The sequence below is a fragment of the Nanorana parkeri genome, unplaced genomic scaffold (assembly GCF_000935625.1).
Source record: "Nanorana parkeri isolate BGI_ZX_2015 unplaced genomic scaffold, ASM93562v1 scaffold244, whole genome shotgun sequence".
Classification (NCBI taxonomy): domain Eukaryota; kingdom Metazoa; phylum Chordata; class Amphibia; order Anura; family Dicroglossidae; genus Nanorana; species Nanorana parkeri.
In genome coordinates this window covers 484,053-498,148 of record NW_017306512.1, presented here as the reverse complement: position 1 = coordinate 498,148, position 14,096 = coordinate 484,053, and the positions used below count along the sequence as shown (strand labels likewise).

Here is a 14,096-nt window from a genome sequence, read left to right as displayed (position 1 = left end):
CAGAACATCTTTAAAGACATATTTTTGCTAGTCACATTATAAATCCAAATCAGAGAAAGATATATGAAGTTGAGCCCTTATGTGTAAAACTACTTTCTTAGTTTGCCTTTCTTGACCAAACTTGCTGTATAAAGATATTCATATTTTTATATGGTGAGGGAATTTCTATGGTTTGATTGTAGTAGAGTGATGAGACTTTTGTTACGAATGATATATAATTTGTCATATTGCCATACTAGCGCCTCAATGATATAAATGTCCTACGGTACCGTAATGGGTGCAAGCAGCTGCTCCACCACAAAATTAGGAATATGTAATATTCTTACCAGTGGTAGTAGTGAACGTTTATATACCCACATTTTTTTTGCTTTTTTTTGTCCAAACATTAATAGAATGTTTACTCGTAAAATAACTGACTCAGGCAGTGACAAAAATGGAGAATGACAGCAAATAGGAGCATTTCCAATGCATAATTCAATTTATTGCATCACATTATACAAGCATAAAATGTATATTTATACTCAAGAACCCATTATTTAAAGTTTTAAAACTGAACATTCTCTTTAGTTTTGGCTATGTACAAATGATGTAGCTCCTGGAAATATGTACACGTATATACATTTATATAGGATGTACAATAATATAGAAATTTCCTCAGAAATATCTGAAATACAAAAAACGTGTTGCACTGTAAACAAGGTTGCAGTTCCAAGTCTGGTGATCGAATGGAAGATATCCTATGAGCCAAAGAATGGTGGCAGGAGTATTCATAGATCTGTAAAACAGACAGGAAGCAAAATGCAGAAAAAGGTACAAAAAAGGTGGAAAAATGTCCGACTGTGTCCCTTTTCTACACACGGGTTTAAATGGTAGAGGACGTCTTCCACTGATCACATGCTTGCTGTTTAGCTAGAAAGACTGCAATATCACATTGCAAGATGTATTCACAGTAGATCAGTTCTTGCTGGGTACTAATGCTGTACTGCAGCTTGAATCTGGGTTCCATGCAATAGGCTGTGAAGTAGTGCAGTGGTACTGGTTATTGTTCTCTGAAAAAGAAAACAAAGTGGTTAGTGGCTTGAAAATGACATAATTTGGATATAGAATAGCTTTAATAATATAGGCACAAATAGTAAAGTATGTGCCTCAAAGCGAGATTAACTTTTGATAAAGTGAACCTATCACCTACACAGCGCTGCCTCTATAGAAAGGTAGAAATTTAGTTTTAGGTTGTGCCCTTTATGGGGAGCATTAAACAAGATGTTTATCTAGCCTCCTCACCTCTATTGCTAACATTAATATTGGGGTATCAATGCGGCACAGTGGTTTAGAATCTGCATTCTGCCCAATGTTTGTGGAGGTTTTGGGACATCCACCACTAGGCAGCAAAATATTGCCAGCACAAGAAGGAGGCTGTCTTATTCTGTGTGCAAAAAATTAATTTTCCAGATTTTGGTAACTGCTTCTCCATCAGTTTTACATTTTCAAACAGTACATTTACTGATTTCCCTAATTTCTGCAGCTCTTTGCAGCTATATGCACTAGGTTTGAATATTACTGTCATTCCTACCTAGGTCCCTGAAGCATATCACCTCCTCTTTTCTAGTACAGCACTTAGGACACTTGCTTTGCGATTGGAAAGTTACTTAACTAACCAAAATGTTTCTTTATGCATAATATGTCCTGACATATTGCTTGGCATTACACTCCATGCACACATCTGCTAGTCAAAAATGTTAACTTTTGAGATAATGGGGTTGATTACTAAAGACAAATAGGTTGCCCAGTTTGCAAGGAAATTTTCAAGGTGGAAGTTTGAAAGAGTCTGGGTACTCTTTGCAAATTCCTTTTTTTCAAAGGAAAAAAAACAAACAAAGAGCATTTTTGCTTGCACATGATTGGATGATGGAAGTCAGTAGAGCTTCATTGTATTCATTAAGCTATGGGAAAATTCCCCTCCAAAGTGAACAGCCTATTTGCCTTTAGTAAATCAACCCCATTAGTTTTACAAGCTCAGATGGGGGTGCCATTTATTCTTACTTTTGAATGGGCAGATTCCATTGCAGTCATTCTTATCTTTGCAACACTGCTTACTGTGGTGCTGACCTGGAACAAACATGCAGTCAGCCAAGTGTATGAACAGCTGACTTGTTCTGGTTCTACCAAAGCAAGGTAGGGATGACTACCCGGAACCTTGTGCCCCATAAAATAAAAGTCAGTACTTTGCAAGTTCTCTTTATGCTGGCCCTAAGTGAGGGGTCAGAATAACTAGATCCTCAGATAACCCAGACATGCACATTTAGGATTCAGTACATGTAGGTTGAGGAATTAAGGGGAATACCAGCACATGTGAAAAAAAGAATATCAGACAAAGAAAACGGCAGCCTTCCTGTTGCTACACCTTGGAATCCAAGCTCTGAGATCTGCAAATACAACAGCTTACACACTATACATGGAAAGATTCTTGTATGATTGTGCTGAAAATTATTACATTGCACCATCAACTTGCATGCCCAGCTCAAGTTCACTAACAGTTATAACGAATATAACTATCAGTGGAATACATTTTAGATTGGCTTTTCTAGGGCAGGCAGGGATCCACATTTTGTTACATAGGGGAGTACACTAAAAATTATAACAAATGCTATAGAAATTAGATGCAAGGATTATCCTACAGTGAACATCTTCTGCTTATAGGAGCAGCAAGCAAATGTGAAATCATGTCTCACTTTATTCACAGTTAGGGCCACTCGTTATTCTGGCACTTCCCGTTTCTCTTCCTCTCTTTCTTCTCTTTCTGCACTCTTTCCAGTTCTGCTTCATACATCATTTCTTGGATGAGGTATTTTTCTCTCCGCATTCGATCCCTCAGGTCTTTGGGAAGGTCAGGTATCAAATAGGAGATCAAATTCTTTATGCAAAAAACAAGATGCTGTAACACAAACAATATGGTGAAGGTCATGTAGAAAACGTTAAACATATAGAAGTGAATTACAAAATGATTGACACCTACAAGCAGTGATAGACAGTTCTCAATTGTTTCATATAATGTCATGGGTACTTAATTTTTGTAATTTTAGCATTGAGGCAGTGTGTAAACATTAACAGTAGATAAAGGTTACAATTATGATAGCACATTTTGAGGAGATAGTATCATATCAATATTTTAAATGCACAGCACTAAAAAGGGAGAACCAGTAGTGTCATCCAGTCAGGTTCTACTGCACTGCACTGCACAGTGCTATCAATCTAATGCTGGAGACTTGCTTACAGGAGAGGAAAGCACAGAGATGACCTCAAGGGATACATCCAAGAGGCACAGGGAGTTCAATGCTTATTTGTACACAGCAGTGAAGGGAAATGAAACATTTGGAAAGTTCTCTGGCTCTGGTTAGGCAGTATGCAAACAGAGCTGCCCTCCAATAAATACCCAGAAAGTCGCTAAAAATCATAAACCAACAGAAGGAATGCCAGATCATCTTGCTTTTGCCAGGAACACTGCTGCCACTGCCGCTAATGTGGGCAAAATTGGTAGAGATTTGACCTATACAGAATAATAAAGGAGAGAGTCCAGTTTTATTAGACCTTACGCCCTGTTGAAGGGGGAGGTTTTTTGGCCCCTTAAACGCATTGGCTGTTTTATTGTAAACCAATAAAGTGATTTGGACTCTTCTATGCTTTTGGTCTGGCACGTTTTCTGTTGGTTAATGCTTTCAATCAGCAGGATGAGTCAGGGATGTGTTCTTCAAGTGCAACAGAGAAAAATGTGTCACCCTCCTGGTTACACCACAGTGAAGCAGATGTGTAAAAATTACTAAAGTGGCTGAACAGAATCACGCATATTCTAGCTAGTGTAACAAGGACACTCCACTGTAGACCGGAGGTGCAAGTAAAATGCAGTTTATTTGCTTTCAAAACGGTAGATAAAACGAAATCCAATATAAATAGCTTGCTGTAGCATATAACAGATAAGGGCTCACCAATCCTCGAGTTGTCCCGTACACTCAAGGTGTCCCAGTCTTTTCATAAGTTTCTCTTGCAGCACTGCTGCTCCGGCCTCAATCTTTAGGGCCACTGTCTGGTTCCTCCAGACAACGGCAATAACATGCCAATCCTCTCAATATGGTTCACAAACCCGCAGCTCCCTGCTGCACTGGCCTCCACACTGACTCCAGGGTGGAGCTCTCCTGACTCACAGGTGGGGCCCTGAACACATCCCAGCACACTCTTCATGAGGGATGTACACATGTGCACAATCAGGTGCTGGTCACTACCAAAGCATGGACCCAGGAATGGAGATTTCGTCCCACCCAGAGCTCTAAGAAATCTCCTGGCTCCAGGATCCCAACTATGATCCAGAAAACCCGGAAAGAACTGAAAAAGCAGTTCTCTCCTGGTACACGTACTTTCTTCCTGGAGCCACTCAGCCCCTCTGGCTGAGAACCCTGGGTGACTTTGAGGCCACCTAACACCGTGGTATTGCCTCACAATGCCACACTAGTTAAACAGTTAACATATACTATACACATATTACACTTAAGTATTTCAAGTGTATATTCAGTGTTTTGACCAAAATTCAGAATTAAACACTTATATGTGCCAGTTGTTTTTATCACAGAGGGGTTCGTCAAGGTAACACAAAATGTAGAAACATATAAACCGTTTAAGAATATCACAACTAATTGTTATTTAAGTGCAACATACTGGAGAAGTCAGTAAATATACAGCTATTGTTGGAATAAGCTTAGGGAAAATGTCTCATGTAAGAATGGCTGAGTATATTGTCATGCAATGTTACAGGTACCCATCTGCCTATTATATAATCAGAAAACCAAGTATTGATGAAAATGTAAGCATTTCATGAATATTTATAAATGTATTATAATGGGTAACAGTCTTTCAGAATGTACAAAAATAACAGTTATATTAATTAATATAACAGATGACAATTGAGGGTAGGAAATTATGTTCTCAGAAAATACAATTAGTCCTGAACTAAATATAGATTTTAAATCTTGCTCATAAGAGATGAAGAATTCAACAACTAACCCTTGTGTGTATGCGGCTGACTATATTTATAAGATTGAAGAAAATAGGTCACCAGCACTCCATAAGTTAAAATGAATGAGTCCTTTTAATGGACAATGATGTCACAGAAATCCAACATGAGCCGACGTTTCGGGGCCACACAGGGTCCCTTCTTCAAGGCAAGGTCACATCTCTTGCCTTGAAGAAGGGACCCTGTGTGGCCCCGAAACGTCGGCTCATGTTGGATTTCTGTGACATCATTGTCCATTAAAAGGACTCATTCATTTTAACTTATGGAGTGCTGGTGACCTATTTTCTTCAATCTTGTGTTTTGCACGGTGCCATCCGTGAAGTTACTTCGAGCACCATTTATTTGATTGTTGGCCGGGACTGCTGAAAGGTGTGCGGAGGGCACCTCCATCAATTGCATCTGACTATATTTATACTTTTCAAAGAGACTGTTTGCTACAATATGAGACCTACTTAAGAAAGCAGGACTAAGCAAAGACAGATTGCCAAGGCCATGAGGATGGAACCACGCATTGTGATAGGATGGGGTTATAAGGTGTATACAGCACTGTATACTGTATGTGCATTGCCCTTCGCTGAAGTTTTTTTTAATTTGCAGCCCAAAGCACACATACAGGGCACCACAACACACAGATCTATACACGGCATTGTTGTGTATTAAATTGGAAAATAAGTTGCAAGTGTTTTATAACCTGTGTTATAAACACAAAATGAATAAGCTGCCCTAATGCAACACATGGTAATACATGAAACAACGCAGGATGAAGGATTTGGTTTCCTATATAGCTGCAGATTGGGAACACAACAAATAGACCACAGTAGGGGTCACAGGAGGATATATACTAACGTCCTCCCGTGACCCAAAGCTCAGTATAGAGCAGGCTATTGCCCACTCTATACTGAGAGCGCCGCAGCCAGGACAGATCCCAACATTACTGTCGAGATCCACCCAGCTGGCTGATTGACAGCGGGTTCTGCCTATATAGAGGCAGACACAGCTGTGCCCGCTCCCTCCCCTCTCCGTTCCTCCAGCCAGTGCTGGAGGATCGGAGAGGGGAGGGGGGAATCTCTGCGGGGAGCAGTGACTGACAGTCAACGCTCTCTGCAGGGAGATGATCGGGAAGTGAGTGAGCGATGCTATGTGTTTGCTCACTTCCTGATCAATAGAGCCACCGTGTGACAGTTTCAATGTCACACGTCGGCTCTAACTATGAGGATGAATGTAAATGACTCACTTCATAGTTCTCCTTTAACAATCACTGTCAGGCTTTTTTAAATACCGTATATACTCGAGATTTTCAATTTTTCCCAGTTTTTTGTGGTAAAATTAGGTACCTCGGCTTATATTCGGGTCGGCTTATACTCGGGTATATACGGTATTCTATTGGGTACATTGGCATAATTTTAGGTTTCCTATTACTTACTGTCCCAGTGGCAATGTCAGTAGGACAAAGAGAGGGATGATTTCACCCATCGGGGACACCGCAATAAAAACCTGAGATAATCTAACTCATCGCCAATCTATCCAAAACAAAACATCTTTTGACTACAGATACATTTTAATTGCACATACCAAAACCTCTCTTGCATTTACCATGGCCAATAAATCCACATATATAGCCAAGCTATGCCAGCATGATAACTCTTTATAATACTAGAAGCCATAAACAGAAAATAACATCTCCCCGTTTGTTTCTTGCAGCAAGTCCACTTTCCTCTATATTAGTCTTTATGTATCAGCAATGTACAGACCTTAAATATAAAGCTTATGTAATCTTACCTCAAATACAATGATGAAAGCTAAGCGTGCAGCAAGAACATGCCAGAACTGCAGAGTATAAGCATAGGGCTCAGGACCATGAGGTGGATTTCTGTAGTCTCGGTACCTGTGAACATGGAACATTTTTTACCAGGTGAGAAAAGTGCATGAAGGAAATCTCAGGCAATCAAACATCAAGGTACATTTATAAAAGAGGGCTGATATATTAGAAATGGAGGAAAGGAAGACATAGCAGTACATTGCAGTTTTAATGTAACATGAACAAGCACAAGGGACCACATAAGATCATTCTGCTAGGCCATACATGGCGGATGAGAGCGAATACTGGCTCAGGCTGCAACTGCTGGAACACCTGCTTGTTTGTCAGTGAGCTGATTGCTTACAATGTTCAACAACTTATCTTTTGTCCAAACTAATTCTGAAGAAGTATTGGCGCAATTAATAATTCATAGAAATATATGATAACAATCTAAGGCAGGATCTAATATTTGTTAAGTCATAGCTGGGGATTTGATGAAAATATTGTACTGAAAGAGTAAAGTAATTTCTAACAGATGAGCAGAAGCTATTTCTTGTGAACAGAATATTGGAAATCCAGAATACATTTTTCTTACCGGCAATATTTTACAGGTGAGCCATTAAATCTTCTTGCATGAAACTCAGAATCTGAGCGATTCTCAAAATTATTTACTAGGAAGACAGAAAGGCTTGCATTTACATACCCGACCATGCACCTTTTCAAACAAAAAAAAAAAACAAGTTAGTGCACGTGTTATAAATACACTCTAAATTCACTTTTAAATGGACTTAATACTGTGGATATGAGAACCCAATAAGTAAACATAAATATATTAGGCTAAACAACCTGTGGGAACAATTCACTTCTTAATAAAGGCTTCTTCAAATGGGTATTGGACCGCAAAACCATTGGGAGGAGTGAACAATTTTTAAGGAGTTCTCCAGCCAGCCCACAGAATGTCTGGAAATAGTGTGTGCATGGTAATGGTTTTAGTAGTCTTTGGGCCTCTGATGGACCTTAGACTTGTAGTAGAACTAGTAAGAGCTATACGCTGCACTTCCAACTTTAGGTTGGCACACACTGCATCAATAAGAAACAAAATGGTTCCTTCCAAGCCTCGGTGTAATGGTTGTTGCCTGCGACTCCTTATGGACAACCTCGTCCGGCAAGGATATTTGAGACTCTTGATCAGATAGAGCCTCTGCAACCAACGGTTCAGAAGCCACTAAGACTGCAAGCAGATAACATAATGATTCTCCATGGGAAGGTTTTAAGGTATGCTTATGTCCTCTGCGCTCAGAGCCAGCAATTAAAATCGCAGTTTAGCTCATAAAATTCTGCGGTAAAATAAGTGCGGTAAAATCCTCCTGGTTAAAACCAAGGAGGGGACCACACCTGCCTTTGCCAAGGAGGAATGTAAAGACTCAAACAGGGGACAACTTTCCAGGCTTTTGAGGTTTTTGGCTGGGAACACTGCAGGCCACTCCAGAAACATTAGTGATTTGTTAGTTGAAAAGATCAGATTTAGTAGGACTTCTCCTCTTGTGTTTGGGATTCAATATGTTGCACTACAAGGGGAACAACTCCAAATAGCAAGAAAAAACCTTGAGCACTTATGAACCAAATGCTGGAAGCAGGAAAGGTTCAAAAGGCTGGAGGCAGTCACTGTAGGCGGCAACAAGGCCCAACCAAGGTGAAACTCTTGCAATAAGGAACAGTGGCACGAAAGTCCTACCTCATGATGAAAAGAACTTAGAGTGGGTGCGTGAACTTCGAGCAGCTTTGTTGAAGCCTTTGAAGAACTCTTCAGTTCCAGTTTGGGAATGTTAAACACAAATCCTAATGTGTGTAATGACCATTAATTTAAGCAAGCTGCTAGCAGGCTTCATCAGGTTTTCAATAAGATGCATGTAGTGCTATAGCCCACTTCAGCCTGCTAGCAGCTTGTTTAATAGTTTTATAATTGCTTAACAGTCAGCATTGCAAATAAGATCTGTGTTTAATATTCTGAAACTGGAGATGAATAATACTCTTAGTGCTTCAACTAAGCTTGACGAAAGCTCTGCAAATGCTTTGTAAAAGCTCGATCTATACAAGCTGAAGGCCATGTGAACAAGGCCTAACTATAAATGATCTTATTACAGAGCTTTCTGGGAATAGTTTGTATATATGCACATGGGAGTATTCATAGTTGCTTATTACACAGGAAGGCTTTTTTCTACTTCACAGTGATGCTCATTAATTGTTCATTACTGCTCCCTTGTCTCAAAGTAAGCCCCTAAGTCAGGTGAGACCTGAAAAACAGACTCCCTCTCTATAAAGTTAAGGGACTGATCCAACGACGTGCTTTTAAATGATCCAGCGAGCTTTTGGGTGAGCTTCACATGGGTTCCTTACAAGTCTACGGGAATGCAAAACCTGCTTGAAGCAGGTCAAATGCAGGCAAAATGCACCTGTCAATAAAAAATGAAGAAATAAGAAGGTAGACATTGACATTCTTCTTCTGAAATTGTTGCCTAACTGTCTCTGCTTCAATTATTAAGAATCACCTTGAACCAGCATGCACCTAGTCAGAACACCTGATCAACATACTTGTTCTGTGTTAGTGATAAACAGAAGAACATTACATTTACAGATCTCTATATGAATGTGTAACAGAAAAAAAAAAGATTAGACCCTTTGTTAGGTTTTATTGTGTCCGTTAGGGAAATTTTCCCTTCCAAGCACGTTTTCAGCAGAGGAAGAAGTAAGGGAGAATCCCCCAATGGGGACAACCGATCCTGTGACAACTAAGATGTGAATTCTGTTCACTTTGGAGAGATTTCCTCTCCTTTCCTTTTGCCTCTCCAAGACAGCAAGTGAAGGGACATGTGCCCAGTGGGACACAGGTAGCAAACAATAACATGATAGAGGCTTTAACCCCTCCCTACTCTATCTAAAATTAAATAGAAATTATTTGGCTTTACATACAGTTCTATAAGATCTGTTATACTTGAAGCAGGATAGTCAAATAAGCATAACAAAAAAAATTGAAGCAAAGATCACAAAAACATAAAAATCTTTACACGGAGGTTAAATATCATAATATTTTTAGGCTATTACTGTACTTTTCTCCAGCTTGTCCTAGACCAGCACAAGGTCCATATTTGTAAGCATACACCAGCCGAGGGATGAAGTCTGAGGTCACCGCTATAACAAATGCATTGGTAATAACAGACAGAATCCCGATGCCTTCGAGAATCCCATACCAGATACCTGTTCAAGACAATAATAAGAAAGAAAGCGAAAAAATATCATTTTAAGGGGTACATGAGGCCTAACAATGGACTTTTTTGGTCTGATAAATATACCATTGAGTTTTGTGATAGCTGTCTTATAAGGGCAAACACATATATATCTTGTAAGAAATCTTACTGATGACCTAATTAACACTCTGCCTGTGATGGTTGTCATCAGTTACATTGTTCCTAGCTCTTTCCATTTTGACTACAGAACAGCTCCTCCTGTGCAGGGGTGTGGAAAGTTTTTAGAAAACTACTTGTACATGGACTAAATTGGGGGCCCAATCTACTTGTCTCTCATGACAATTAACTTGTCGTGATACAAAAAATATTTTTAACCTAAATGGTATTTAACTGTGCTAAGAAGCGCTTCTCATTGGTCAGCGCAGTCACCTGAGTGCTGGCAATTTGCAAGCAATATTCAAAATCCATAGCGCAGGACTGCTTTGTACACCCGTAGCGGCAGAGGGGAAGGACCACTCACCGTAAGGTAAGTATAGCTGGAGGGGTAATTCCATTTCCCAAAATTACTTGAGAAAATGAACTTACCCTTTAATGCACATTGTGCATGTTAGAGAGCGCTGCTGCCTGACTACCACAATATGGCACACAGTGGAATGGGAGCAGCACTCAGCGCATACACACAATGCACTATGAGTGCGTTTATTCGCATGCAGATGGCCAGGTAAGCGGGGTTGGTTTTAAATATTTTAAATTTTTATTTATTTCATTATTTTTTCCTTTTTATCACATAATTTTTTCATTCTTATTTATGCTATTATTTTTTTTCACTTAACTTTATTGATATCACACAGGGCAAGCCCCTATGCGATAGTGTTTGGAGGCAGGGCAGCCATCACAAATTTCGGGGCCCCTTACACAGCTTTAGGCCTGGGCCCCCCCCGCACCGCCGCCACACTGAGCCAGTCACATTAGTCTCTGCACATAGGAGCTTACACTCTAAAATGTTTGATATTGTCGTTTTTTGAGGTTTCGCGCACACACACAATTTTAAGGCTTAAAGGAGAACTATGGGGTTAAGGCTTTTCCCCATAGTTCTCCTTAGGGTAACGGGAGGACACAAACTAGCGTCCTCCCGTTACCCTAGGCTCAGTATACTGAGACGCCGCAGCTGAAGTGGATCCCGACAATTATGCCGGGATCCGCCCAGCTGCGTGACTGACAGCTGGCTCTGCCTATCTAGAGGCAGAGCCAGCTGTAACCGCCCCTCCCCAGTCTGTTCCGCCAGTCAGCGCTGGCGGATCGGAGTGGGGAGGGGGGAATACAGTCCCTCCCCTGTCACGGCAGAGAGCCTTGACAGGATCGAGAGGTGAGCGAGCGACGGTATGTGTTCGGTCACCTCCCGATCTACTCAGACGACCTGTGACAGTCTTATTGTCACAGGTCAGCTAGAACTATGAGGGGAGTGAAAAGCACTCACCTCATAGTTCTCCTTTAACATGTTTGCTGTCTTTTTACCCGACGTGACCCCGCCTTTTATATTTTACCAAAAAATTGGTTAATAATAAATGTTTTATAATTTATTATAGGAGAACAGTTTTGTTTTTTTTACATTTTGGTAATATTAAACACCACCAAACGAAAGCTCCATGAGTCCCCCAAAAAATAGTACAAAATTAGTTTCAGTACAGCGTTGCATGACGGAATAAATGCCATTCAAAGTACTGCAGCGCTAAATACTGAAAAATGGCCTGGCCAGGAAGGGGGTGTGTAACACCGCCAGCTTCAAGTGGTTAAAAAAACATTTCTTAATTTTTTTATTGTTACTTTAATTTTTAAAAACATTTTTCACACTCAGCTTTATTGCTATCACATAGGATACAAGTCCCCTATGTAAGAGCAAATATAATGTGACAGGTCCTCTTTATGGAGACATCAGGGGTCTTGCAGACCCCTAGTGTCACCTAGGGACTCCAAAGAAGCTGATGAAGCCGAGATCTGCTTCATCAGCTTCTTCTTGTGGCTCTAGGAGCCGGAGACTGTGCCCAGTGACACCAGAAGTGATGAAATGCACCTCCCTTCCGATGTTCAGTGATCGGAGGAGAGATCCGTGGCTAGAAGCTGCTGATCTCTCCTCTGATCTGTCAGTGGAGACCCTACACGTACCCCGGGCTCACACGAGGGACAGATGAGCCCGGGAAGCTGATGGCAGCACCGGCGGCTGCAGAGGGGGACACGGCACCGTATTGTACAAGCTATCCGGCGTCTATACAGACGCCGGATCAGTTGTATTTAAACAGCAATCATGGTTGAAAAAAACACACACATCACACACATATCACACACTCATTAAAAAACACACACATAGCTTCATTAAAAAATAAATAAATACACACACTCATTAAAAGTGTGCTACTCGCGGCGGCCATGTTTAAAAACCTAATGTGCAGTGGACACAGGGGGGACACCGGAGGCTAGCACAGCATTCGAGGATACGATGTGGAGTGTGCGGGCCCCGGCTTCCTACGGTGCTGAGGGGCCCGGCCACCTTCAGTCACCTGTACGGCCGTCACCCAGGTAAGGTTTGCGGGCCCCTGAGGCTGGGCGGGCCCCTTACTTGAGTGTCGGTTGTACCCCCCTGACGGCGGCCCTGTTTGGAGGTGACAGGTTCTCTTTGAAGCCTGCCCTCCAATACAGAAAATCGAGCACAGCATTGTGCTCGATTGCCTGTGCTCTGCTTGTGACAGCTGAGACAGAAAACACTGTGAGTACAGGGCTCCTGTCTCACTGATCACACAGCGCAGATGGGAAAACGGACAAGGAGAGGGGAAGTGTTCTGTATTTCTGTCCTAGGTGACAACACTAGGAGGAGGAGAACGGTACTTGCCTGACTGCATTGTGCCTAGTGTAAAGTTTGGTGGAGGGGGGATTATGGTGTGGGGTTGTTTTTCAGGGGTTGGGCTTGGCCCCTTAGTTCCAGTGAAGGGAACTCTTAAGACATCAGCATACCAAGACATTTTGGACAATTTCATGCCCCCAACTTTGTGGAAACAGTTTGGGGATGACCCCTTCCTGTTCCAACATGACTGCCCACCAGTGCACAAAGCAAGGTCCATAAAGACATGGATGAGCGAGTTTGGGGTGGAGGAACTTGACTGGCCTGCACAGAGTCCTGACCTCAACCCGATAGAACACCTTTGGGATGAATTAGAGCGGAGACTGTGAGCCAGGCCTTCTCGCCCAACATCAGTACCTGACCTCACAAATGCGCTTCTAGAAGAATGGTCAAACATTCCCATAGACACACTCCTAATCCTTGTGGACAGCCTTCCCAGAAGAGTTGAAGCTGTTATAGCTGCAAAGGGTGAGCCAACCCAATATTGAACCCTACGGACTGAGACTGGGATGACATTAACCTCCCTGGCGGTATTCCCGAGTGTAGCTCGGGGTTACTTTTCCATACCATAAGCGATAACCCCGAGCTACACTCGCAAATGCTGCATAGCATTTACTTACCTTGTTCCCCGAGCCGTGTTCTGCGGCCGATGCCGACTTCCGTCTTCCGGGTTCCGTCCCTTGCGAGCGTACGCGTCGCAGGGGGGCGGAACCGGCGGCATATTAAAAAAAAAACGACAAAGACAAAAACAATTCGAAAAAAAAATAGACCGAAAAATGACGTGAAAAAAATTAAAAATAATACCGCCAGGGAGGTTAAAGTTCATGTGCGTGCAAAGGCAGGTGTCCCAATACTTTTGACAAATTAGTGTATATTTAATTTGGTTTGGATTCACTTTATCTCTTCATGTCTGGGAGAAACTGAAAACCTGTGTGTCCAGAATGTACTTTTTTGATGAATATTTATTATGGCCACTGCTTCTGATAATATTTATTTTTAAACTTTTTTTATGTGATTTTTACATTGTTCTTACAGGAGGTTTGTTTTTTTATAGTAGTTTGTTTGAAATATACCTATCATTGATTTATTTTTTACATATTT

General features: G+C 41.4%; 1 protein-coding gene across 2 annotated transcripts in view; it reads right to left on the bottom strand.

Moving 5' to 3' along the window:
• Nucleotides 1-473: 473 nt before the first annotated feature.
• Nucleotides 474-14,096, bottom strand: part of ANO4 (anoctamin 4) — a 146,659-nt gene continuing 133,036 nt past the window's right edge. For both annotated transcript variants that reach the window (XM_018556656.1, XM_018556658.1), the window contains 5 exons: nucleotides 9,965-10,112; nucleotides 7,453-7,572; nucleotides 6,839-6,944; nucleotides 2,730-2,932; nucleotides 474-1,049 (listed from right to left, as the gene is read on the bottom strand). In XM_018556656.1, coding sequence (XP_018412158.1) covers nucleotides 2,741-2,932; nucleotides 6,839-6,944; nucleotides 7,453-7,572; nucleotides 9,965-10,112 — 566 coding nt within the window. In that variant the 3' untranslated portion in view covers nucleotides 474-1,049; nucleotides 2,730-2,740. The remainder of the gene's footprint in view (nucleotides 1,050-2,729; nucleotides 2,933-6,838; nucleotides 6,945-7,452; nucleotides 7,573-9,964; nucleotides 10,113-14,096) is intronic.